At 43.3% G+C, this 27,695-nt stretch overlaps 2 protein-coding genes across 14 annotated transcripts in view; one reads left to right on the forward strand and one right to left on the reverse strand.

Moving 5' to 3' along the window:
- The window catches only part of TUBGCP4 (tubulin gamma complex component 4), a 42,258-nt gene extending 27,889 nt beyond the window's left edge, over window positions 1-14,369 (forward strand). For 2 of the 6 annotated variants that reach the window (XM_057721917.1, XM_057721919.1), the window contains exons 14-18: window positions 1,287-1,464; window positions 2,018-2,152; window positions 3,628-3,744; window positions 4,341-4,480; window positions 5,135-6,808. In XM_057721917.1, the coding sequence (XP_057577900.1) occupies window positions 1,287-1,464; window positions 2,018-2,152; window positions 3,628-3,744; window positions 4,341-4,480; window positions 5,135-5,147 (583 nt within the window). In that variant the 3' untranslated portion in view covers window positions 5,148-6,808. Of the gene's footprint in view, window positions 1-1,286; window positions 1,465-2,017; window positions 2,153-3,627; window positions 3,745-4,340; window positions 4,481-5,134; window positions 6,810-14,122 lie in introns of those variants that run through there. The other 4 variants (XR_009051335.1, XR_009051337.1, XR_009051336.1 and 1 more) reach the window with 4 other exon arrangements.
- TP53BP1 (tumor protein p53 binding protein 1) overlaps window positions 6,871-27,695 on the reverse strand; it is an 83,535-nt gene continuing 62,710 nt past the window's right edge. For 5 of the 8 annotated variants that reach the window (XM_057721900.1, XM_057721905.1, XM_057721901.1 and 2 more), the window contains 11 exons: window positions 26,867-27,019; window positions 19,326-19,597; window positions 18,520-18,669; window positions 17,795-18,225; window positions 14,998-15,189; window positions 14,366-14,581; window positions 12,525-12,740; window positions 8,995-9,089; window positions 8,263-8,462; window positions 7,617-7,762; window positions 6,871-7,224 (listed from right to left, as the gene is read on the reverse strand). In XM_057721900.1, the coding sequence (XP_057577883.1) occupies window positions 7,037-7,224; window positions 7,617-7,762; window positions 8,263-8,462; window positions 8,995-9,089; window positions 12,525-12,740; window positions 14,366-14,581; window positions 14,998-15,189; window positions 17,795-18,225; window positions 18,520-18,669; window positions 19,326-19,597; window positions 26,867-27,019 (2,259 nt within the window). In that variant the 3' untranslated portion in view covers window positions 6,871-7,036. The remainder of the gene's footprint in view (window positions 7,225-7,616; window positions 7,763-8,262; window positions 8,463-8,994; window positions 9,090-12,524; window positions 12,741-14,365; window positions 14,582-14,997; window positions 15,190-17,794; window positions 18,226-18,519; window positions 18,670-19,325; window positions 19,598-26,866; window positions 27,020-27,695) is intronic. The other 3 variants (XM_057721903.1, XM_057721902.1, XM_057721904.1) reach the window with 3 other exon arrangements.

The raw sequence follows: 27,695 nt of genomic DNA on the forward strand, positions 1-27,695 counted from the left end.
TTGCAAAGCAAATCCCAGACATGTCCTTTCACTCCACTACTATGCAATTCAAAAAAGGCATGTTTTTAACATAGCTACGATGCCATTATCACACCCAGTAAAATTAATAATTCCTTATTATCTGATATCCAGTCCACATTGAAATTTCCCCCATTATCTAAAAATGTCTTTATGGTTGGGTTTGTTCAAGTCAATCCAAACAAGGTGTACTATTTTCAGTACATTGTTCCACTAGAAATAAATAATTTTTAAAGCCAGATGGAATCAGGTTATCTTATGCAAGCCTGCCTAAGAATAGGTAAATAAACCCAGTTCCGCAAGGAATCGGCTGCTCTTCCCATGCATGTCTTCTCAGTACAGGGCTCAACATCAGGCAGCTACCTAGAGCTCAGTGAGGGGAGCCCTTGGTTTTTTTTTAATTGAAGTACAGTTGGTTTACAATGTTGTGTTAGTTTCAGGTGTACAGCAATGTGATTCATATATACGTGTGTGTGTGATTTTTTTTTCAGATTCTTTTCTATTATAGGTTATTATAAGATATTGAATATAGTTCCCTCTGTTACACAGTGAGACCTTGTTGTTTATTTTATATATAGTAGTGTGTATCTGTTCATCTCAAGCTCCTAATTTATCCCTCCCCCACTCTCACCCCCACGGAGCCCTTAATTTTATCTCCTCTTCTCTGGGCTTCAGGGACAGAGAATCACAGTAACCAAAATCCTTGGTTCCCAACACATTCTTATTTGTCCATGCAAGGCCCTCCTTCCTTCCTTCTTACACACACACACAAACACATACACGTGTGTGCCATAAAACCACTTTTAGAACAAAATCTAGAACACTGACAATAATGTCCATCCCAGCCCTGCCCCCTTTCCTCCCCCAACCCTAAGTGACCACTGTCCTAAATTCATGTTTTCTGTCCTTTTTATATAGTTTTATAACATCTATGTATGTTCCCCCAAAGTATACTTTTTTCCTACTTAGTTGTTTTAAGCATTACAAAAAAGTGTGTCAGGCTCTATATCATCTTTTCAGATTTCCTTTTTTATTCAAAATCATATTGCTAGGAATCATTTTGTTATGTTGTACAGCTGAAGTTCATTCATCCTGATGGCTGTGCAGTATTCCAGTGTATAAATAAACCTGTCTATCTGTTCACATCTCTAGCCATACTTCTTCCTGCTTTTTGGGGAGAATTGGGTGGCACAGAGCCCTAGGGTCTGTCATGGGTGGGGGTGGGGAGGTGAGGTCTTTATCTTGAAGAGTCTGGTGTTTCTGTCCAGGTACAATGTTGTTTTCAAGTACTTGCTGAGTGTGCGCCGGGTGCAAGCTGAGCTGCAGCACTGCTGGGCCCTACAAATGCAGCGCAAGCACCTCAAGTCCAACCAGACCGACGCGGTCAAGTGGCGCCTAAGAAATCACATGGCATTCTTGGTGGATAATCTTCAGTACTACCTCCAGGTCTGTGCTGAGGAATGAGTAGAAGGGAGGGATATGAAGAAAAGTCCAGGAGGTTGGCAGAAGTCATTGAAGAGGAATCCTGCATTTGGTGAAAAACTGGGGTTTGAGAAAATTCATGGATTATATCACTAAGCGTGTTTCTTGGGGGCCATTTTCGAGGAAAGTGGAAATAAGTGGATGAAGGAGAACGAGGAGTTAAGGTCCTTATCAGTAATTCAATATTTAATTATTGTTGACCCTTATTTTTATAGTTTGCTGTAACTTCTGGAATCCCATAGGACTTAACCAAGTCAGTCAGTGGAGGGGATGTGGCATGAGGGGAATGGGGGAGGCGGGGAATCTGCCAAGACATTGGAGGTTGTTAGGAAGTAGGCAGATAACTTCCTACAAGGCTAGGCAACACAAGGGTGTCTTTGTTCAGCTTTAAAGTGGCTTAGATAGGCGGAAGATGAGTGGGGGCAAAGAATTTCTATTTCATCCTCTTGGGCATCTAATGTCCTCGAATACTTAGACTATGCAAGGTACTGAAATTATCTCTGTGACTGTCTACCAGGTAGACGTGCTGGAGTCTCAGTTCTCACAGCTGCTTCATCAAATCAATTCTACCCGAGACTTCGAAAGCATCCGATTGGCCCACGACCACTTCCTGAGCAATTTGCTGGCTCAGTCCTTTATCTTGTTGAAACCTGTAAGTAAGGCTGTTGGTTTCCTCAGAATGCTTCTAGCCTGACTGTTCCCTTAGGCACTTTGACTTGCCAGGATACAGAACTATCATTAAGCAACTTTTCAATATCTGTCTTTAAACATTTTTAACAACTTATAAAGCAAAACTAAGAGGGAATACTAAAAAGGAACTTAAATGTCTTTGAATTTCTGAAATACTATATCATAGGATGTGGTGAACAGCTATAGATGAAAGAATATATGCTAAACCCTCAGAAGGAAGGATTTAAAAAAATCTTTAAAAACCTTTCTGACACCACAGAAAGACTGATGAAAAGCATGTAGAATTTACTTTCTTAGAAATCTTTTGGATCAGGATCGACCAGTTTGGAACTTGTTTTCACGGACAGCTAGAGTAGTGTCTCCCTCTCTCTGTGTGTGTGTGTGTGTGTGTGTGTACATATGTACATACATATATCATATATCTCCTTCAGGGAAGTTACTCTCAACTTTGGCTCCACATGGTAATCATTTGGGAGCTTTAAAATAATCTAGGACCCAGAGCACTTAAGTTAGTAGAACCCAGGCACCAATCTTTAAAAGCGTAGAAGCTGATTCCAGTTCTAGGATAAAAAAGCAGGAAGATTAAAATGATCCCTTGTAGTTTCTAATAGAACAATTATGCTTTATCTGACAGGAGCTAATTGTTATTCATCAGTTGGGCCACACTCTCTTGCTCTGGTATTTGGGGCTGTTCTTTTTAAGGGGGAGAGAGTTCTGTAGATGCCACTCCAAAGGGTTCTGTGAATTGAAACAACCAAGAACCACTGTGACAGGTAGCCTGTCCTTGTACAGTATGAGTGCATCCTTGGGGAAAAGCAGAATATCAGAGCAGGTGATCATCATTAAATATTTATTGAGTGCTTACTGTATGCAAGGCACTGGGGATACAAAGAGGTATAAGTCATGGCTCTGCCCTTAAGGAGCTCACAATCTAGTTGGAGAAACAGGACTTACATACATCACAGATCAGTAACAACACAGACGGCCTGAACAAATGCCAAGTAAATAGTACAGATAATATAGAGGAGAGGGAAGCAAGGGGTCGCTAAAAGCTATGGTGGGGAAGGGAGCGTGCCATGGGAGGAGGACTCAAGCCGGTACTGAGGAGAGTATCCCAGGCACAGGAAACAACACTGAAAGCAAAGCTCAAGGTGGGAGCACACTCGGTGGGTCCTAGAGACAATAACTAGTTTAATGTGGCTCGAGTGGAGGTTTCGTGCAGGGTGACCAAGAATGACAGTGTCTTTGCCTGGAAGGGAAGAGTGTTTTATATGTGTTGCATTTTGAGGGGCTGGCAGGACTTGCGTGTGACATTCTCTCTCCTGAGGTCAGATGCACAGAATGGGAACAGGTTAGCTCTTAGATGATTTTCTCAAATCTTTAGTTTCACAGACGTTTTCCTCCTTTTTCTCCTGATGTCAACTGTTTCCTGGCTAGGTGTTTCACTGCCTGAACGAAATCTTAGATCTCTGCCACAGCTTTTGCTCGCTGGTCAGTCAGAACCTGGGCCCACTGGATGAACGTGGGGCCGCCCAGCTGAGCATCCTGGTGAAGGTGAGTCAGCCTGGCCACTGGAAAAATGCAGCCCTGTCCAGAGGGACAGATGGGGAATCATGACCTCTTCCTCTGAGTCAAAGCATTTCCCCAACACATACACACAGAAATAACAAAGATAAAAAATGTTGGTATTGGTTTGCAAAGCAGTTAATTATGTGCTGCCTCAGCATTCAAATATAGTTCAGCCCTGAATAGTTTATTCAGCCCACCAAGTATGCACTGGCTTTGCTCTTTCTAACGTCCAACCTCCTTACTTCCTTGAACTAACCCCGTTTCACTGAGAGTATAATTATCTGCCTGTAACAAAAACACAGGCTCTCCCCAACCCCAGTACACAGTAGAATATATTAATTTGAAGCTGGCTGCTAAATTCCTACAGAGAACGAGAGTGCTTTCATAGGAAGTCACGTGTCCTATGGACTCGGTATGAAGAAGTCATTTCAGGAGCTAACAGAAATGGGAATGTGGGAAGGCCAGTTGGTGCTACAGAATTTTCAGCAAGACTTTTCCAAGGAATCCCCCTTGCCCCCTCAGTCCACATGGATAGCGGATAAGTCTAAGAGGAGTAACAGCTTGAGTCCTTCTCTCTGCAGGGTTTCAGCCGCCAGTCTTCACTCCTATTCAAGATTCTCTCCAGTGTTCGCAATCATCAGATCAACTCGGATTTGGCTCAACTACTCTTACGACTAGATTATAACAAATACTATACCCAGGCTGGTGGCACTCTGGGCAGGTAAGAACCACCACCTTTGGGGCACCCAGTGGACTGCGTGTATGTGGCTTTTTAACAAGTTGTAGAATTCCAGAGCTGGAAGGAGACTTCAGTCATCATCTAGTCAAATACCTTCCTTTTATAAACGAGGAAAGTAAGGCTCAGAGAGAGAAAGGGCTGTGTCTGATCATCAGTGAAGATTATTTTCCAGTAAAAGTCACCATCCTAGTAAAATACTAGAACTCTTTAATGCTGAGATGGACTTTACGTTCTTGGCTAAGCTGTGCACGGCTGTGCTGGGGGACAGTGGCTTCAGTTCCCCGTTCTGACATGAACCAGCTGTGCAGCCTTAGTGCTGCCCCTACCCAGCCTCCCTGACCCCCAGCTTTTGCCTCTGAAAGGAGGGGACCACGCCTTCTAACTCTAAACTTTTAAGAAATCTAATAGTGAGATTCAGTAGTAGATGGCTTCTCTCAGAGGTCTGTCTCATTTAAAAAAGCACTTTATTAGTCTCCTCTCTCTCTCTGAAATGTCAAGCAGATTTCTCCTAAGTGATTTTAGCAAAAAATTTTAAGATGAGATTATCTAGATCACAGGTTACCCTGATTCATATTTCTTTGCAGAAAATCTTGGGAAAGCCTGATATTTTGATGCAACTCCTTTTTTCTTTTGTAGTTTTGGGATGTGAGAATTTCTGGTCCACAAACTGAAATAAGTCAGTCTCACTGTGTTGTAACCGGAGAGTCAAAACAAACATCCCGTTCTCTGGCCAGCCACCATATGTCTGCAGCTACTGGAAAAGCTCTACGTTTTCTCCTAGAAGCCGTTATTGAACATCCATGGGTACAAATCCTTCCCCTCCTTCCATGTGGAAGGGGCATGTGCCCCACTTTAGGGGAGTTCTTAACTCATCCACCAAGGGGGAATTGTGGCATCAGCCTTCCCTCTGCTGACCATGAAGAATCTGGTACAATGAGAACATTTGTCAGATATGTTCATTTACTGAGCACCTACTATGTGCCTAGGTACTGTTCAAGCTGGGAGAGACACAGCAGTTAAGTTATACAGATCAGAAAGTTAAATGGCTCATGTGAAAAAGGAATTATGTTTATTAGTAAGTCAAATGCTGGATGTTACCACTGTGCAAGAAAGGCACCAGGTAAGATAGGCTTCCCCACACCCCACAGACCTCCTTTCCTCTTTCAGAAATTGAAACTGAGAGTCTCCTATCCTTAAGGATCTTCAAAACTGTGAATCTGAAGAATTTTACCAGTTACTTCCAATTACTCAAGGTTGGTAAGACAGTAATTCTGGCTAATGACAATGTATTTAAAGTATTTTTTTTTTTAACAAAAAAAGGTCCTTAAGAAAAAGAATTGTTAGATATCGAATACTGAAAGATGCAGGTCTAATTATCGTATCTTAGAAGAACCACAGGAGTAACCTGGCCCAACCAGCACTGATATCCATCTATCTTCATATCAGTGTGAACTGAAATATCCCTCCAAACTGAAAGAGAATGCAGGTGTGTAGCCACTCAATCTGGTCCTCATCTCTACGTCTTTTACCACATACTATACACCCTTATTCCCTGTAATTGTCAGCTAATGATGATCTGAGCAGAGGTTCCACTGTTGCCTCTGAACAGAGGTTAGCAAACTATGGCCAGCCACCTGTTTTTGTAAATAAAGTTTTATTGGGACATAGTCACACTCATTTGCTTACCTATTGTCTATGGTTGCTTTCATGCTGTCATAGCAAAGATGAGTAGTTGTGACACACCGAATGGCCCACAAAACCTAAATTATTTACTACTTGGCAGAAAAAAAGATATTGAAGCCCTGCTTTAGAGAATGAGAGGACATCAACAGGGATGGTGCTAGGAGTACAGAAGGAATGGCTTCCAGCAGCTGTGACAGTAATAAAATTTTGGACCTCTGGCTAGAGCTTCTAACATTTCCAAGTGTTATCACTGTTTCTCATGTTTATCCTTGCAGCAAGTCATCGTTTACAGTCACCACCCATTCACAACAATTGGTCCTTTTCCCTTTTAGCTCTGAGAATACAGTACCCACTGGTCAGCTGTTAATGAGCTCAACTCTAAAGAGATTTTTTTTTTTTTTCATTGCCAGAAAACTAAGTGCTGTGCCCAATTCCACTCAACTTTTGGCACAACTATTAATCTGGTATTGTAAAATCAGGTTTTTGAAAGTACTGAATTTTAGACAGCCCAGGTGAATCGTCTGACAGTAATACCACAGAAAACTTTTAAAAATTCACTCCTTATTTTCCTTGGCTAGCAGTACTTCTACAGTAAACAAGCCCATTGAAAACTGCAGAGAAAGTACTCTGTTTGTCTTGCTATTTGTTCTGAGATTAAGTTCAAAGAAATGGATGAAGAAATCCCAGTTACTACAACCAAAGAGATTCAACATTTATTTTATCATAAAAGTTGAGCAAATAAAAGTATATACAAGATCCATGCAGGGAATCCAGTTACACACAAGACACATTTAAAACATGGTTAAAACACAGTCTTCACAACAGCAGGAATAAAACCGCTAAGACCAAGTATCCTTAGTGAGAAACATAATCGTGTTTGTATTTTGGATGCTGCTTGAATCCAATTCTCTGCCCAACAATGAGGCACTGGATCACCCACTCTTGTGACACCACAGGCAGCTGCAATGCTTCAGCACACTTCAGCACCGAGGCTGGGCACGAGGGGTCCGTCACCACCACATCAAATACCCCTAAAGCAATATCTGCAGGAAGCGGGGAAGGTGAACGAGGAAAGGAGACTCAATTTAGCTCTCCAGCAAAAAGACAGATGAGCCTTCTCACCAGTATATCCCACTCTGCCCAGACTAACGCCCTTCACGTCAAACACAGGGCCACTGATCATAACCGAAAGTGAAAAGCCACGAGCACTGTATGCTGGCCGCGTGTTTAGCAGGTACACCAGTGGACACCGGGAGAAGCATAAACAGCCCCGTGCTTCACTCAAGTTGGCTCCCCTCTTGAAGGTGCTCCTTTTCTTCTCTTAGAAACACGGATAAGGTCAGGCTATCAGGACTGAGACTCAGACCACAAGGCCTAAGCACTATGGGCCATGGACATCCTTGGAGCAATAATAACACATACACGTCCCGGGTACCTTTGTTATGGGCACTTGAATGGTGCTGCTTCACAGAGGCTGCCCCCCCAGTCATGAGGATCTCAGACCAGAGCTCCAGGAAGTTCTGCTGTTGGTCTGATACCAAGAGTACCTTCAGATTCTGGAAAGGGTTTTCACGGGGTTGCCTACAAAGGAGTCAGAGACACAGCATGACAGATAACATCCAACGACAGCCTTTCTGCAAAGGGACTGAGGTACATGTGACAGCTTTCAAAAGCCCTGCATTAGGGCATCACCCCCCTTCCCTCTTTCTCTGAATGATGTGTATTCTCTGGGATCCCGACCTTCTAATCTACCCCTTCAGATTTCCATGTTTCTCCTGAGGCCAAGAATAAGCCACATTGTGCTCCTAAGCCTGTATTTTTAAACATATTACTTAAAACAAGTTGAGAATATTGAATCTACGTGGAAATCTCACACATTTTCAAAGGGTCCCTAACCAATATACTCTAGGAAAATAAACTAGATGAACTGCTAAAATAATCTCAAACCCACTCAAATGCTGTAATTCATCCTATGATCATTCTAGTTTCTAGAAATACTTACTCTCCCGCCTAGATTCTCCCCCTCTGGAAGCTTGCTGTCTTTCCTGTCTGCCATTCTAGATGGGCTCTCAGCTACTCACCAATCCAGAATTCTCTGCTCCTCAAGGCTGTACCCAGCTGGCAGCAGGTAATTGCGGTAATTCTGGAGCTGGTTAGCATGGCAACTGTCATGGACCCAGACATGAGACACACAAGGAATCCCACTGGCAAGGCACAGGAAGTACTTCCGGGTTCGACAATGCTGATCGGCAATTAGCAGACACTGGTAGGCTGTGTTACACTGAAGAAAAGGAATAGAACTAATGGATCTGGTGACTGCCAGGGAAAGCCCCTGAATAGCTGCCTTAATGAGTCATAGAAAACAGCTCTGAACAACTCCATACTCTATCCAAAATGTGACTAAGCCTGTCCTGCCCAAGGCCTCTTCTCTCACTGAAAGGCCCAAGTAGCTTCCCTAGATATTCTCCCTGCCTCACCTGCAGCTTTCTGGGGGCCTAAATCTTCAAGGGACAACCAAACCCCATGTATTTAGCCAACACTGTAATGGGGATTTCTATTAAACACAAATTTTAATCTGCTTTTGTCCCAGCAACAGAACCACAGCTATTAAGTAACCCAAGGTTCTTACTTCTCTTCCTTGTACACAGTAAAAATTCTGTTTCATGCAACAACGTTTTGCCAGTTTCCCAGTTCCTGAAATCTCTAGCGACTGGATCCAACGTCCCCAGCCCGTATCAGGCTTCTTCTCCATACAGCAAGTAGACTCTTCTCATCACTGCCCCTTTGGGAAGCCACACAAAGAAACTCCTTACCTGGGCTTCATTGAAGTCTTCGAGAATGTAGCCAGCTCCTGCTCGAAGCTGGGATTCTGTGTACTGCTTATTGAAAGGAGGAATTTCTAAAAATTCTATTAAGAAAACACAACCAAGATAATAGTTACTATCAGTTGGTTTTTTATTTGCTACTTTATGCCTGCTTCTTACTACCCGCTCTTCTACTCCCCAGCTACCTCCACAGCACTGTATCCCAAAGACAGGTGAAGGGCTTCCCCAGGAGTCAGAAAGAGATCTGTCTTGAGGCCTATAAAATGCTGCCAAAAGAAGGGAAAGAGCGGGAGGGCTGGGGAAGATCAGAAATGCAGGCAGGTCCTAGACCTGAAAACATCAAAGGTTTCTGCACTAAGAATGAATCATGGGACTGTGCACAGGGATGGACACGCACCCATTCCCACAGTGCTGTACTCCAACTCAAGTAACCCTTAGCATCAGGAAGTTCTTTACGTCTACCCTAAATCTCTCCTTCTGCAAACTAAACCTGTTTCCTCTAATTCTGCCTTCTGTGGAGATGAAGAATGGCTGATTAGCACTTTTTATAATAAAGCCTTCAAATATGCCCTTCATCAGCATTTTACCCCCTATACACTAAAACTCTGACAAACCAAAATGATCAAAGAAAATGGGGTTTCTAAAATTAAGTGAAGGTTAGCCAGAAAATCCTGATTCAACCTTTTATTGAAAACTATCTACCTTTGATGATCTTGAAGTACCTCAGGACACTGAACATCAGTGACTGCTCTACAGTCTTGAGGGTGAAGTAGAAGTTAGGAGAGATGAGGCTGAAGCTGTAATGACCCTAGGCAATTAGAAATTGCTTCTTTTGACCAATATCTAATTTGAGCTTGTTTTCTTATCATCTGCTCCTCTCATATATAAATAACACATTTAAAAAAAAAGATATTAGAGATTTTATTTAATTAGGAATTCTGAGAAATTAAGTTCTAATAAACTTATCACAAAAAACCCAACCAAATGTATAAAAGTTCAGTGCAAGGACCACTCCCTCCCCCCCCCATACCTGTAGTGAAACCTGCCAGAGCAGACCTCCTGCAGAGGCTGCCCCACCCCCCCTGCCGCTGGAGCTGCTCCCACAGTGTTGCTGCCCCAAACTCAGGCCTCTGCTTAGGTCTCGCTGGCCAGCCTACTCATTTTTATTGCTCTTTTCTTTATTCAGCATTCTCCACATTCTTCTCAAAATGAAAACTCAAACTGGAAACTCAATGGCTGTAAGAAACTCAGAATACAGCAAGACTGTTTCTCAGTTTTGCCGTGGCATCCTCAACCCATATCAATATATCATGTCATAATTTTCGGTACTGCTGAGTCACTCCCAAGGCCCCCCATGGTTCTTTATTTTTCTCAAGACTTCTATTTTATGTCTACTTAATCCAGGACTGTTTCTAGTCCTGACCTTTAGATTTTAAACCCTATCTATATTGCCTGCGTTTGTGTAATCAAACATTACCCAGTCTAGGGCATTCCGTTTCTCTAATTTTTCTCAGGTAGTTTGGATGTAATTTACTTTCGACTTCATGAGTGGCCCTGCCCAACCATAGGCTAAAATAAACAGGTTTTTAATTCCATCATCTAAATCAAGGATGGAAGTACTGAAACCTAACTCTGGCGTCAATCCCTGATGGGTCCCTGACTGTGTGCCACATTCTTAACTCGTTACTAAATATGTCTCCCGAGATTGATTCAAATATTTTACCGAGCTCCTGATATAAATAAAAGAGATCCCCATTTATCTGCAAGACATATCACATAGTGTCTTAAAAAGTGTAATTCTGTAGAGGGCTGTTCTAATACAAACATCTCAGGCTTCTTAAGATCTAGAAACCTGTTAACATTCTCATATACCAAAAATATCAAAGGATTTTGGTACTGCTGGGGCAATGTCTAAGGATGAAGGAGCGACATAAAGCAGACATATTCACCATAACCATACCTTCCATAAGAAACATGGCGATCCCTCTAAAAATACTGTCCAAATTCCTCCTCATTTAGACAAAACCTACCTCCCTTCACTCATGGTTATAAGAATGGGATTAAAAACATTTGATATATCTGCAAGGGGGAATGAAGGGAATTCGCAGGTTTATTAGATCTCACACAGGTTCACAGATTTTTAAGGAATTTGACAGTATGCATCTCATACGAAAGCCAGCTTTCTTAGGCATGCTGTACCAATCAACAAAACATCTATAGAGCTGCTTTGTGAAGTCCTCGTCTAGGAAAGGGAGGCCAGCAATATTGTGAAAGCAAAAGAAAACAAGACCATGAACACTGTTTTGATACCATGACACACCTCTTCACAGAATCCTCAAGGGTCTCCTAATCATTTATGATCGAAATCCAACTACATTCTTGGCGAGGAAACTCTTCATACACCTTTATTTCCCATTGTACCTGGCTGAATTCTGTCTGACAAACTAGGCCTGATCCACACTTAGTCTTGAACCTCCCCCCACCACCCCCCACAACTCTACACCTGCTCCCACACCCTAAAGCCTCAATACCGATGACTGTTTAGGCACCTCCAGATAGTATAAACCTCAACTGCAACTCCCTGACCACCCTTCCCATGTCCCATACAGATCTCCACATAGCTGCAGGTATAGTTTTGGTTAATTAGGAAAATCATCCACACACCTGAAGTGCCAACCACCACAGATCTGCAATTGGTGCTATTTTCTGATAACCATGTTCCCTAATTCGATTCCCTCTTGCAAGACTCAATGCTACTCAGAACTCTAACTTGTAGATCATCATTCCATTTGGACTATTAGCCTTTGCAGACACATTTGGATACTGCACTGCTGTCAGTCACTTGTATTACAATGTATGTTTGTATCTGCCCAGTTTTCTCTCCTAAAGGTCTCTTTAGACAGTTTAAATAATTTCTACCTCTCCCCACTGCCGTCTTCACTTAAACCCTACGTAACAGACAATACAGAAATGTGTAAGTTTAGTTTAAGGTTGAAGAGAAGTACAAGAGTTGAAAAGGCCTAGAGGCTGTTTCTCTGAAATCACCCTGGGACCCTGGGCACCTCACATTCCCAGTCTTACACACAGACCTCAAGAGAATTAACTTCACTCCCCACATGTGTTTTCTCTAGCCCCTAGAAGACAAATGGGAAGGATCAGAAACCTGACTGACGTGGATGATTGATTGTAGTCGGTACAACGGACACTGAGTTCTAAGTCCCAAGTCCACCATTATTGTGGATAAAAAGCAATTATTTGATCTCTCCAAGCTTGTTTCTTCGTCTCTAAAATGGATAAGATCTATCTTCTACCTGCCTCACAGGACTGTTTTGAGGAACTGCTCACTAAGAGCAATTTTGTGAGAATAATCTATAAACCAAGAAGTAGGATTAAATTAATTTTCCCTGACCATGATTCCAGTTGCCCCTTTCCCTGCCTGCTCTACAGATGGTTCATAAAGTGAATGGAAATGAAGGAAGTACAAATGTTAGCGCTTCCAGGGCTTCTTAGGGTCTTACCTTCCTCTTCCTCGCTGCTTCCTGCAGGACCATCTGGCAATTTGGAGCGGCTAGCCAACTTGTCACTTGTTGTGGCCATGGTGAGGAGAAAGGCATAGCCCAGAAACAAGGTCTTGTTGAGGGGCAGAGGCCCTCTCTGCTCTTCCAGGGCGAAGGGTTCACCCAGGTTGTCTCCACTCTCACAGGGGCTCACAAACTCTCCTGCCCCCACTGCACCTGGGAAGGACAGAGGCACAGGGTACAGACCATTGCCTGGGCACAATGGGATAGGCAGGCAGTGTCCTGATGAACTTTTCTGAGCTATAAACCAAAGACCAATCGCCAACAACCCTGAAACAAATCTGCAGTGCACAGAAGTTCTATGTATTTAAATTTTATAATCATGGCAAAGTATACGTTGTTTTCATAAATGAAAATCAACTAGTATTGTTTTTTATACAGCCAAACCAAACACTTCTGAGGTCACCTGAAGAAAAGGTGATTCTAATATAAAGAAAAAGTAAAAGTGAAAAATTTTTGGAAATCTTCAGCCCACTTTCTCCGTCCAGTGCTCTGATTTCCCCAGGATAAGTGATGTTTTGAAGCAGCCTTTTAAAAAGTGGGTTCACCAAGAAATGTCCCCAGCAGATACTCCCACCCTATCCCTGACCCTCACCAGAACAGTGCACAGAACTTGATAATAAAGTGTTTTTACATATTGATGGAACAATATCAAAACAGCCTGCTTCAACTGCCCCAGTTCCCAACACCAGGGGAGTAGGTCAGTGAATCAACCAGTCCAGGACTCCCAGAACACCCATGCTCGGAGCGCCCCAATAAGTCCTAAAGAAGAAAACAAATACCTGACTTGGAGAAGCTGAATCGCAGGCTCATTAGGAGGCTAAGATGACAGACAGGTCATGCCTCGCTAAAATAAAACCGGCAGCAAGAGAACAATCTGATGTAGCATGTATAAGCCTGGACTTCAAAGTCAGACTGCCTGAGTCTGAATTCTGGATTATGGTGTCACCTTGGGAAAGTTAGCCAACTTTTCTGTGCCTCAAGATTCTTCACCTAGAAAGTGAATTCTAGCACCTACATCTCATAGGGATTATAGAAATACATGAGAAGCACTTAATTCCATGCCTCACATAGCCTGAAACACATCAGAGGTATCAGATACGGAGATGACACAACTCAAATACAGAGGAAACAGAAGTAGCTCTGGTGCCAGGACGACGTTAACAACAATGAACTTCCGCCATTTGCTAGACTAAGACAGACACTGAGGACTTTACCTCCGTGTCTCCAGGATCCAGAGTGGCTGGCACTGGGTCACAGTGGAGACCCAGTAAACAACAGATGGATTGAACTCCTCTATTCACGCGAAGCTTGAGGGACTGGAAAAGGGTTATTTGGGGGTGAGTAGGGAGGGGGAGAGACAGGCCAAGGTACTAGCTTTCAGTGGGACATTTGGGAAAGCCAGAGGGCCCTGAGCACAAGGGAGAGGGGAGCAGAGTTTCCAGAGGAAGATGGTGCCAGGTAAAGGAAGAGGTCTAAGAAAAATTTAACGCATTTTGAGTCTGCTTAAAATTCATTACATTTCCTCTCCCTCCTAGAACCAACACAGGGGTCAATGGATGTTTCCTATCAAGACCTGGCCTCCTATCTACCCAAATGGAGTCTGCTGGGAGATGGAGGAGATTCAGTAAGCTGTCCGAGTACCACCTGTGGGCTTGTACGGGACTCCAACTTTGTAACCAGGACGGGGGGGCCATCGCGCATCAGGCTCCATCTCGCCAGCAGCTGACCCTGCATTCCGCCGTGGGCTGAGGGAGGATGAGGCAAAAGGGAGCACTCACCAGGTTTCACAGTGGCAGACTTCCGGCCTCGCTTGGCAGGGGACCGTTCCTCTTCAGAGGTGATAAGTTTTCTCTTGCCTGAGGGAACTCCCGCGGAGGCACGAGGGCTTTCTGCGATCTTTCGGGTAGGGGTTGTGCTGCTGCTGCTGGAAGCAGTGGGGGTGGCTGGGGAACTGATGTTACTGCGCCGTTTCCGTTTTCCTTCCACCAAATTGTCTATGATAGGATATGCGAAAGGTAGGTCAACGCCCATGGTCTGAGGCCCTGAACTCCAAGAAGCTGGGCATAGCCTGGTTTAGAAACCACCACACCCTTTCCTCCACCTCCCATGGGGGAAAGGAGCCTCTTCTAAGGCCACCATATTTTCTGTTTCAGTCTCTACCACGACTAAAATGTGTTTGGTCCCTTATAGAACTGAGGGGGCCAGAAAAATCTGAGGACTTACTTTTCAGTCCTGGCAAGAAAACAGAGATACGCAGTGGCTCCAAAAAAAACAACAGCTCATTACCATCTCATAACCACAAAGGAATGATAACATTTAGGGAAGCATTACTAATCACTCTAAAAACCACTCCTCCACCACAAGCAGGCCAGGGGTCCAGAGGCAGCTGCTCGTGAAGCGAAAGTCTTACCCAAGCTGATATCTGCTGCCTTGGTGAGAGGTGTCACTGCCTCATATGGGCCTAGGCCATACTGCTCTCTCAGTCTGTTTCCTTGCTCCAAGGACAAGATGACAGCCATTCGCTTATACCACTTCCTCTGGCCTTCCTTTTCAATGCTGTAGTACAGCTCTCCAGACTCCTTCCTATGCCCTTTCACCACTCCTGGGTGGAGAAAAGCATATAAGTAGCTTGTTGTTTAGGGTGCTCGGCACCCACTCAGAGCAGGCCCGAGTCAGGGAATCAGAGGGAGGACTGAAGTTAGGACTGAACAAAATCCTGGCCCTCAATCCCAGACACCACCACTCAGGATACATGTAGATACTACCCAGGGATTGGAATGTGAAGTTTCTCAGCAGAAGGAACCCTTCAGTTATAAAATAAAGCTCCCTGGAGCCAGCCTTTATGGGTTGTTAGCGGTTCAAATGGTCCTTGAAGTGAAACACATGTGGTTTCTTAACAGTCCCATTATAACTTACTAAACCTTTCCTTCTTGGTTTCTTTGGAGGCTAGGTGATAATTCTTGAGTTAAGTTGTAGCTGAAAGATGACATCATTCAAAGAGAGAGAGCATGTGTCTGTGTAGCAAAATCAAAATAGATATAGAGCAGAGAAAGGAAAAAAATAAATCTTGCCTCTCCTCCCTAATCTTCCCTCCTTTTTATCTACTTTTCTGTGCTTGTTCTGGTTCAGAACATAAAGATAAGGCCTCTAGATTAGAAGGAATACAATGTGCGGTATAAAAGGAAACTGGGCTAGAATTTAGGAGACCTGAGGCTAGGCCTAATTCTGCTACACCAAGCTGTGTGATCCTGGGCAAGCTGGGTCTCCAATCCTATAAAAAAGATACATATATAAACATAAATGCAACACACATAATATAAAAACAGGGCACTCATGTGAATACTTTCTCATTCCTATGAACAGAAGGGCCCACTTGTTCTCTCCCATTAGCCAGTGCTTGAATGAAGGGCTAAAAGAAACCCAGAGCATGTATCAAGAAAAATAATAATAATAATAAAAAAAAGAGGAGAAAGCAGGCCTCGGTTCTCTCCTTAACTATGCCACAGAATCCGTCTCTTTCCCCTTGCCTGTTCATCTCCTGGCTTAAATCTCTCACACACTAAATCAAAAAGACCCCCTCAAGAGCACAAAGAGGCCCAAGACCAACAATACACTTCACATTAATGAAGAGCTACTAGAACTAGAAGCAGTCCAGTGCTGACATTAGTAGGCAGCCTCAATAAATGGGACACAGAATCCCCTCCCCTGTATGCCATAATTCACTCAGGATAGAGAACTGTTCTTGTTTGTTCTGATTCAGAACATAAAGATAAGACCTGGGCAAGATGGCCTTTGTCTTAAGAGGGCCTAATGTGGACCTCCAAGAGAGGCTTCACACTGGAAAGAGGAATGAGTGCATTTGATGCAAACTACATTAAGTCACAGGTCATAAAAGACCTCAATCCATGTGCTGCTAACTGATGCTGCACAGAGCTAAGTGTTACCCAGAACTAGAAGGTGAAGTGGCCCATTTGACAATGAAATAAAGGGGAAAACGGCAACTGCTCAGGAGCCCAAATCACAAGAAAGTCTGGAAAGACTTCAATAGAGGCATTTTTGCCCATTATATCCCAATCCTTTCAAAAAATCCCCCAGAAAAAGGATGTTTCTAAATGACAAACTCAGTGCAAACACATATCTCCAAATTACTTCACAGAAAAGAGGCAATATATTCAAAGAAAGGGCACATGAAACAGTCATAACAGACAGAAATCCCTCACCATCACCAGTACAGGGAACTGGCTACTTAAGTTTAAAAAAAAAAAAGGGGGGGGGGGGGCACCATTTTTCCAAATCAGAGAGTCAGTGGTAGGTGTGCAGATATACAAACAGCACTAACAACCTCTTCCCAAGCAAAAATATCTCAATATATCTGCCACACTCACCTACTTAAGGTTCCCATCAAGAAAGGTAGTAAGTTTACAAGCCAGTGGCGAAAGAATAGAAAATGGAAAGGGAAAACACTAGCTTTACAATGGAGAAACTTGGCAAACATCACCTTCACCAATGATGAAGCTTAACATCACCAGAGATGCCCTCTGGATGTCATGTACTCCCCTCCCACACACAATGTGATGAGAAGGGAACTTCACTTCTGTAGCATTCTTTTCAAAAACCCGTCACACCAATCTAATCAAGGGAAAACATGAGACAAACCCAAACTGAAGGACATTCAAAAAATACCTGACCAGTACTTCTCAAAACTGTCAAGGTCATGAAAAACAAGAAAAGATTCAGAAACTGTTACAGATCAGAGCACAAAAGATACACGAGGACTAAATACAATACAGTAATCCTGGATTGGATCCTGGGACAGAAAAAGGACATGGAAAAGCTGGTGAAAACCAAAAAAGTCAGAAATTTAGTTAACAGTTATGAGCCAAGGTAGTTTTCTTAGTTTTGACAAACATACCACGCTAAACAACAGGGAAAGGGGAAGGTTGGGTGAGGGGTACATGGGAACTCTCTATACTATCACTACTCTGTACTATGCAAATTTTCTGTATATATAAAATTTTTCCAAAATAAGAAGTTTATTCAAAAATAAACAAGCAACAAAGAACAACAAAAAAGCCAGGGGTGAGAGTAACCAGTGTTAGGAATGAAATCTGACTTCAGAGAACACAGAAAAGTACTCAGGCTGGAGTGAATGCTGTTAGTATTGGAGGACTGTGAGGTGTTCAGAGAGGTCTCGCTTCTTTTATTACCTGCACTGAAATACTCATCCTCCGAGAGGGCTGTTACTTCTGTATCCAGCGGGATGGGGTCACACAGCAGAATGTCTTTGCCCAACACATCACACTCATACCCATCATCAAAGAGCAATTTGTACTTCCCAGCTCCGACATCGCGTGTGATTTTTCCAGAGTAAAAATAGCCATTGGATGACCACTTGGCTACAACACGGAGCCCTACAAAGCTGTTCCCAGGAGAGGAGGCATCTAAGCCATCAGAAGGGCCAGCAGCAGTCTGGAAAGGAATCTCTGGAGAGTCGCTTCGACGCAAAGCACCAGCACCCATGTCTGCTCGTCTGGTGGAGTCTGGCACGCGGGGCACGATACGGGTGAAGGATTTATCATCTGGCGACATGCTGGGTGAAATGTCCTCTATGCCCAAGGGGCCAGGCACAGCTGTTTCCCTAAAGAGAGACAAGAGACAGGAGAAGGCAATGAGCATAAGCAGAGAGCAGGCCTATCTACCAATTTCCCCACTCCTCTGTCCACAGGTCTCCAGCCCATTCTTTGCTAACCCATCACAGGCAGAAGCCTGGTGTCTCAGCGGCCTCTCTCTGATCCCTGCCCACTCCCCAGTCAGTGTGGGCCCCTCTTCTCCCTCCTGACACCCCGCATACTCTCTACTCCCCTCTCTTCTCTCTACTCCCTTTTTTTCTGAACAAGTCATAAACTAAGTGTATCTCACACTACCCGGGTACCTGGTTCCAGTGGTCCGAGAAGGCGGGCGGCCCCTTCGCCCGCGCCCACGAGGCGTGACTGGAGCCTTCCCTCCCTGTCTGATGCCAAGGCCTGCATCACCATCCTCCTCACACACTGGCGTCCCTGTCTGACTGACCCCTTTTCTAGGACTAGAGAATGAAGACAGGTTAGTCTGATAGCACCTGCTACTGGATCCTTTCTTCACAGTCTCCCCTTGGTCCTCAGACTACATGCCAGGCCAACATGTGCTGAGCCTCCAGGGCGGCAGGAAGCTGGTCCACACACCCACCGCCAAATTAGCTGGGAGCAGGAGTGTAGGATAATAAGTAAAGGACATCCTTCTATATGCAAGTCTATTCCCTCCTGACAAAGCTTCCTACTGCTGCCCTCAAAAACAGCACATCCATTTCTGCCCTGCCTTCTCTTGTACTTCAGGCTCTGGATACCTGTAGAGGAAAACAAAAAGCTAGGGAATGTGTCAAGTTGGGGCCTCTACCCCAAACTTTCTGTACTCCCAACCAAAACACTCATAGGCTGCGGGGTGGGGGGCAGGTGCACGTGCCAGCCTTCCCAGAGTCCCCTCACCTATTTTCTACAGTTTCTCAGGAAGTCTGCCTCCCACCGGGCTCCACCCTACCTCCCATGCAAACTCAAAATAGGAGAGGAACAAAAGGGGAAGAAGAGGAGTTGATTTATCCTAGAAGGAGGATGGGGGGACTTCCCATTACTCCCCTTTTCCCGTGATATTAAAATGTCCACAACCCTGCCCCTGCTGTGGCTCTCTCTCTGGAGACCCTGTCTGCACCTCAGTTTTCCTGGGCCTCCTCGGGAGCTGGGCAAGGCAAAATCTGCGGGTTCTGTCCCACTGGTTTTCCCTTTGAGCGGTCCGGCTCCTCTCCCTGAGCTGCCACTGCTGTGCATGGCCGACAGACTCGTCCCACTCGACGTGCGGTGTAAGCTGGATGCCTTGGAGGAGAAGGAGCTGATATCTCCCAGGTCACCTGAAGAGCCCCCAGTCTGTGAAGGGGAAACTTCAGTTTCACACTCCTGACACTCTACAACTGGCTCTTCAGTTTCCTGCAAGGAAGAAACGGATACAAGAGCTTAAAAAAGCCACGATAACATTAATGCTCATGTGATGGCTGGAAAATCCTAGATGGCAAGAAATTTCAATTCAGAAAGGTGGGAATTAGGAGGGAACTTTCTGGAATAATGGAAATGTGCTACGTCTTGCTTTGAACAGTGACTGCATATAATTGTCAAAGCCACTGAACCGAACATTTAAGACCTGTGCATTCTACAGGGAGGGAATACATATCTCAATAAAAAATAAAGGTGGTACTAGATCAGAAGAAAGAGACCCCTCGCCTGAGTTAAGTTAAATTATCTTTTTTACTGGACAAGTTCACAACCTTTGGCTGCTGAGAACCCAGCAAGGATTACAACCCAGAGGACAGAGGTAATTCCCTGTCTAAGAGAAGAAAGATAAGGAAATGGGTAGGTTAGAGGAAGAAAACAAGTGGTTAGGAGCCCTTCTGGGTACACGATTATAGCAGTGGGTAGACGTACATGTTTTTTGAAATTAGCTATTTTATATTACCTTTCGATATGTGATTAAGAAAATTAAAAATTGTAGGCAGGGCTTCCCTAGTGGCACAGTGGTTGAGAATACAGGGGGCACAGGTTTGAGCGCTGGACCAGGAAGAGCCCACATGCCATGGAGTAACTAAGTCCGTGTGCCAAAACTATTGAGCCTGCACTCTAGAGCCTGTGAGCCACAGCTACTGAGCCCATGTGCCAGAAGTTTGTGTGCCTAGAGCCCGTGCTTCACAATGGGAGAAGCCACCACAATGAAAAGCACGTGCACCACAACAAAGTGTAGCCCCTGCTCGCCGCAACTAGAGAAAGCCTGTCTGCAGTAACGAAGATCCAATGCAGCCGAAAATAAACAAATAAAACAAACCCTAAAAAAAAAAAAATTATAGGCAAAAATAGCCATATAATGGTATTACTGTTTACAAAAATGAAGACCGAAAAGGTAATATTCAAAATATATGAGTTTCCAGTATCTATAGAGAACAGGAGTATCAAAGGGACTCTATCTCACTCATAAGCCTAATTCGATGGAGCGGTAGTGGCTGTCTAGAGCCTAAGCAGCCTCTGAGGCGAATTCCCAGGGTTAGTGAGGAAGGGTTCTGGGACTAATCAGCAATGTCCTCTACTGGCACAGGATTGAGAAGTTACAGCACAGGTGCTGTGTATCTGCCTTCCTACGCTAGACTTTTTGTGTGTTATCGTGCTGTCAGAGAAAACACGGAGAAGTTTAAGACTCTTCCCTCAGAGTCCACAACCTCTCTGGGAGACAGTATACAATGCACACATATATGCACACACATCTAAATAATAAGATGATTAAGTGATTATTTTTGACCAATCCCGTCTTAAAAATCTCTCCTCCTCTAAAATCTATAATGTCACTTTTTCTTCCTTTCATTCTACCTCTTGAGCCACTTCTATTTGTACTGTGTTTTTTTTCCCCTTTGGTTCCTCTTTCTCTGCCTATTCCTTTTAAATTAATATTTCCCAGGACTCTGTTCTCACTCCTTTCCTCACTCTTCCATGCTTTCCCTGGCCAGCCTTACCTGACTTATCCTGGCCTATCAACAATACAATGATGACTCAGCTCAAAACTCACGGATACAAATGCCTGCTAAACTCTTCCCCTTGGATGCACCAGGGGCACCTCAATTTAACCCATCCAAAACTCAGTCGGTCACCTTCTCTTCATTTCCTTGCCTTCACTGAGTGAATCTTGGACATCGCCGGCATCTCACGTTCCCTGCAGCTCTCTGTAGCAGGGGCTGGTTTTTCTCAACCAAACCTCAATTCAAGAGTTTGAAGGTGAGAGGCCTCCTTACTCCCCACTGCCACTAACAGATCATTTCTATCTCCCCACCTCTTGCTCCTACCAAATCATTTTTTGCCATTCTGTTAAACTCTCTCCTTCCCTCACTGTGACTCACCAACATTCTCCCAATCACGCTCATGCATGAACACGTTATACTCCTGGTTCACAGGCTCCCTCTCTCCCTACTTCCATCATCATTTTCTGAGGCTAACATCCATCAGATGACCCACCCAGCAACAATCTTTCCTGATCTAATTACCATCATTTTTTCCTCTACTCGACCTCAACCATCTGCTACTACTAGGGTCATTAGCAGAAACTGCACCACCTCCAGAAACTTCACCATTCTCCAGTCACCATCGCCTATCATCCAACTTGCCTTTTCTAGCTCGATCTCAGTCAGCAACATCTGCCAAAGTCACTTGACTAAGGCAGGTACTGTGAGCCCCGAGCTTGGGTCAGCTCCTCTTGGACATGGCAAATGAGCAGCGGCAAGACCAGCCGAGAGGGCTGGGACTCCAGGCTGTGTCTGAGCTGGAGAGTAAGCCCAAAGAGCAGTAGCTAACTCTACCTGCCCTTGCAACTGTTCAAAAGTTGAGCTCTCATAATGACTTGAGTCCACGTTGACTTCTTATGATCTTTTTTAATTTATTTGCTTATTTTTTTCCTGTGTGTCCCTCCTACTAGACTACAGAGGCCACATTAAGACAGAGCAGTAACCATCTTCTTTCCTGGATTTATCCTCAAAATAGCACAGTGCCTGCCACAAAAGAGGCCCTCAGTAAATATTTACTGAATGATCTGCTCTCTCAAACCAGTGTCTTATTTATATTCTCTCAGTAAATGGTACCACGATCTATCAGGCAAAAAAGCCCAGGCATCGTATATGATTCCTTCCTCTCCCACAATCCCCACTTTCAGGAATTCACCAGAGTCTATCCATTTCATCTTCTCTCTATATATATACTTTACATCTATTTCCCTCCTCTCAATCTCTATTGCCACTGTCCTAATTTGACACTCATTGCCTCTTGTCTGAACTATGCCTCTAACTTCTCCCATTCCAATCAATTGTTACACTGCTGCCAACTGGACCTTTCCGACATGCAAATCTGAGCATGTCATCCCTTTCCCCAAAATTCTTTAAAGGTTCTCCATTACACAAAAGATAAAAATCTAAACTCTCTTCTATGATATACAAAGCCTTATGCTCTGGGCCCTTACCAACCTCAAGAGCATCCTCTCTCACCATTCCCTACCCTACCATTCCTGTCACATTCTAAATATTCATTAAGCATACCATGTTGTCTACATATTCACAAACCTTTTCATTCTGCCTGCAATGTCCATCTCCTCTGCCCCTCAATGTTGTCTGCCACACTTTGAGCACTACATCTTCTGTGAGGCCTTTTAGCCATCTTCAGGTAAGCTGGAAGGCTCTGGTCCCTCTTTCCATACCTCTACTACAACAACCACAAGTTCTGGATTTGTTGCATGTCAAGTGTAAGCTTCTAAGAGAATAGGGACCCTATCTTTTTATCTTCTTAGTCTCAGTGCCTGCCATAGTGCTAGGAACACAGCAAAAGAGAAGCTGCTGGTAAATAAATGAATAAAATCTTTAAAATACAATAAGCAAAGGGTACAAGAAAGAAGGGAAGGAAAGTTCTCAGAGTACTCTGACCTCAACCGGTCCACCTTCACACCCCTACACATCTTTGGGCTGCCCACCAACTGGACTGCTCCCACCTCTGTGCTCTTTTTACTTCCTCCCTCTGTGCCTTTGCTCACTAAGCCTTCTTTCTGTATGCAATGCCCTATCCTGTATCTCCCAATATCTAAAACCTTCAGTGTCCAACTCAAGTACTTTCTGGCCCTCACCCAGAAAGGCTTTATCAAATTTCTCTTCACACAAGTTTCCTCCTCTTCTGAACTACTACACAGAGCTTCCTTTCGACACACATTCCTTTCACTCTTAAGAAACAGCACAATGTAGGACTTCCTAGGTGGCGCAGTGGTAAAGAATCCACCTGCCAATGCAGGGGATATGGGTTCGAGCCCTGCCCTGGGAAGATTCCACATGCCATGGAGCAACTAAGCCCATGCACCACAATTATTGAGCCTGTGCTCTAGAGCCTGTGAGCCACAACTACTGAGCCCATGTGCCGCAACTATTGAAGCCCATGCGCCTAGGGCCTGTGCTCCACAACAAGAGAAGCCACTACAAGGAGGAGTCTGAGCACCACAATGAAGAGTAGCCCCTGCACTCAGCAACTAGAGAAAGCCCGTGTGCAGCAACGAAGACCCAACGCAGCCAATAAATAAAAATAAATAAATTAATTAATTAATTAATTAAAAAAAAAAAAGAAAGAAACAGCACAATGTAGTAATTAAGAATGCAGGCTCTAGAATTAGACTGCCCGAGATGAATTCTAGTTCCTCTGTTTATTAGCTATGTAGCATCAAGCAAGTGATTTTAACTTGCTATGTCTCAGTTTCTTGAGTGCAAAATGGGAATAACAATATCTACCTCAGAGCTTAGTTGTGAGAATTAAATAAGTTAAATTACTTAAAAGTCCTTAGAATAGTGCCTGGTATATAGCTAGTACTCAATAAATGTTAGCTGTTATTACTATTTTATTTAATTATGGCAAGTGTTCCCCAAACTATGTAACACGGGGGTATAATACATATTACTTTAAAAAATGTTCAATGGACAGGGACTTCCCTGGTGGCACAGCGGTTAACACTCCAAGCTCCCAACACAGGGGGTCCAGGTTCAATCCCTGGTTGGGGAACTAGATCCCACATGCAGGCAGTAACTAAGAGTTTCACAGCCCACAACTAAGGAGCCCACCAGCAGCAACTAAGGAGTACATGTGCCACAACTAAGGAGCAGGCGAGTCACAACTAAATAAATAAATAAGTAAAATTTCAAAAAAGATGAGAAATGTGTCTTTAAAAAACAATGTTCAATGGTCATATAAATTTGGGAAATACTGTGTTACACAATAAAATAGATACCTTTTTAAAAATATATTATTTATTTATTTAGCCTGCTCCAGGTCTTAGTTGTGGGATCTTTTAGTTGCAGCATGCAGACTCTTAGTTGTGGCATGCATGTGGGATCTAGTTCCCTGACCAGGGATCGAACCTGAGCCCCTCACATTGGGAGTATGGGGTCTTACCCACTGGACCACCAGGGAAGTTCCAAAATAGATATCTTTACTATAAACATCTTAGGGCCTTTAATGTAATATGCACTGTGAATTTTCATGTTTGGGGAGGAGGCAGAGCACTTGGTGTTTTCTCAAACTTAATATTTATGACCATGGAACTTTTTTCCCCTCTCAGGGTATCTAGCAGGCCTGCAGTTTCTAAAAATATACTTTAGAAAGCACCATAAAAAATATTAAATGAAGTAATAAGTATAACACTTAAAAATAATACCTGGCACAGAGTTCAGCATAGACTACAACAGTTACAAAATCTTTTCATGAAAGCAAATTATTTTTCTATAAAGCTGCAAAGTTCATAATTTTTCCAAAATAGTAATAACACTGAAAAAAATCTCATAAACATAAAATTGAAGGTAAATCAATATTTTAAAAGAAACATTTCTGGAATTTAGTGTATAGTAAATAAAGAATTGGGAATTCCCTGGCTGTCCAGTGGTTAGGACTCTGCTTTCACTGCAGAGGGCCCAAGTTCAATCCACGGTCAGGGAACTAAAATCCTGCAAGCTGCAAAGCGCAGTAAAAAAAAAAAAAAAAGAAGGAAGAGAGGGAGGAGGAGGGGGAAGAGGGGGAGGAGGGGGTGGGGGAGAAGAATACAAGACAATTTCTCAAACTAATATAAAAGCTTTTCTGACATGAGGGCCACAATGACCCATTAATGAACAATAGCAATAATATGTTCCATTTAAAACTATCCACCGGTTTACTTCTCCCTGAGCACAACCTCTGATATGGTCAGCTGGCAGAATTAAAGAAAAGTGCTTGTCTAAGGAAAAAAATAGCTATGCTTCTTATCAATTACTAAAATGGTTCCCGGATATTAACATATATACCAAGAAAAAAGTGCCAGGTTTTAATTTATTTATTATTTTTTTGGGGGTACACCAAGTTCAATCATCTGTTTTTATACACATATCCCCGTATTCCCTCCCTCCCTCGACTCCTCCTCCACCCTTCCTCGAGTCCCCCCCATCCTCCCTATCCCAGTCCTCTAAGGCATCTTCCGTCTTCGAGTTGAACTCCCTTTGTTATACAACAACTTCCCACTGGCTATCTATTTTACAGTTGGTAGTATACCAGGTTTTTAATTCTAGAAAATCTCTCTAACCTCATCAAGTATTAGATCTAAACAAAGTCAGCATATAACGTTGTCCACTATAACAGTCAATAAACACCAATATAATGCTGACACGGGGAATGAGTCCGTAATGAACTCTACTAAGAAATAAAGGTATATATCTTCATAAGCACACGTGAATGGAGACCAAGATCAACAAGTAAAAAATGATAACATGAGAAAACAGTGAGAAACAATAAGAAAATGCATGCAGCTAAGCAGAGAGTTCTAAACTTCCTTAGTTTCCACAGATTAAAAATAACACATAGGAACTTCCCTGGTGGTGCAGGGGTTAAGAATCTGCCTGTCAATGCAGGAGACAGGGGTTTGATCCCTGGTTGGGAAAGATCCCACATGCCACAGAGCAACTAAACCTGTGCACCACAACTACTGAGCCTGCACTCTACAGCCCGCAAGCCACAACTACTGAGCCGAGTGCCACAACTGCTGAGCCCATGCACCTTAAGCCTGTGCTCTGCAACAAGAGAAGCCACCACAATGAGAAGCCCACGCACTGCAAGGAAGAGTAGCCCCCGCTCGCCACAACTAGAGAAAAGCTTGCGTGCAGCAACGAAGACCCAATGCAGCCAATAAAGAAATGAATAAATTAATTTATAAAAAATAATAATAAAATAAAAATAACACGTAACAGGGAACAATATGCAATATTCTGTGATAAACCATAATGGAAAAGAATATAAAAAAAGAATGCATATATGTGTATAACTGAGTCACTTTGCTATACAGCAGAGATTGGCACAACATTGTAAATCAACCATACTTCAATGAAAAAAATTTTAAAAAAACACACAAAATCTTTACACAAGAGAGATTCATCAATCTATTCTTTATAGATACGTGATGCATGATGGGTCTGGTTAAATACGTGACCAAAGGTCAAGCAGCAAACCCATAGCTGGGAAAAACAGAACTCAGAACTCTAACCCAGTTCTTATGTCTTTCTCACAAGAGGATAAAGGAAAACAAAGTGTTAGTAGCTAGCTGTCTAGGGAAGAGGGGTGGAGGCACGCAGCCAGGGTAATTTCTCCACTGAAAAGTTTGCCACATAGACCCAAAGTATGTATTACCTCAGTTACTTTTCTTTCTACTTCCGTTCCGTCCACATAATACACATCTGTGATGACACGAGTGACAAGTGTGCGAACCTCACGAATGGTTCTCATGTGGCGATGCAAGACATGGCCATGTGGGGGCTGAGGCACATCAAACTCTTCCTCTCCCTGTGATAGAAAATGGAGCGTCTCATTGCAAGCTGGCAGAATCACAAATCAGCTGCTTCATGATGAGCACTGCTCAGAGGTTCCATGAATCTAGTGTGAGGGAATTTTCCAGCTGCTTTCTTTCTGTTCACCTATAGGTAATACTAGGGATGGACCAGCTGTCTAGCTAGAGGCTAGGAAAAGTACCAGTTTCACCTAAAACAACCTATTTCTGTCTAAATCAAAAGCATAACATCTAGCACTTATATCTAGGATATTTAAGTGAAACTTTGACCCCCTAAAAGTACATTATTTTGAGATTGTAATCCTTCTGATTTTGTTGCTGACTTGTCAATCAGCAGGCAAGTGTACACTTTGCAACAGCTCTTTAGATAAAAGGAAGGCATTCTTTAGAACTTTATATAAAACAATGACATCTGTTAATCTCAGTGCAATCTGTTTTTCCTGCATTAATTTGTGAAAACTATGGTATATTTATACCTCGAACAAGACACACTGATTTCTCCTAGAATTAAATATGAAATATTTAATCTATTCCAAATAATAGATCCTAACTAAAGAGTTGAGCTAGTGTCCAGAAACAGAGAACATTAGCAAATTAAGATTTCATACCGAGTTGTACCATAAAAAATAATCAGTTATATATAGTTTAAATAAAACCCTACATTTCTGTAAC

The sequence above is a fragment of the Hippopotamus amphibius genome, chromosome 2 (assembly GCF_030028045.1).
Source record: "Hippopotamus amphibius kiboko isolate mHipAmp2 chromosome 2, mHipAmp2.hap2, whole genome shotgun sequence".
NCBI lineage: Eukaryota > Metazoa > Chordata > Mammalia > Artiodactyla > Hippopotamidae > Hippopotamus > Hippopotamus amphibius.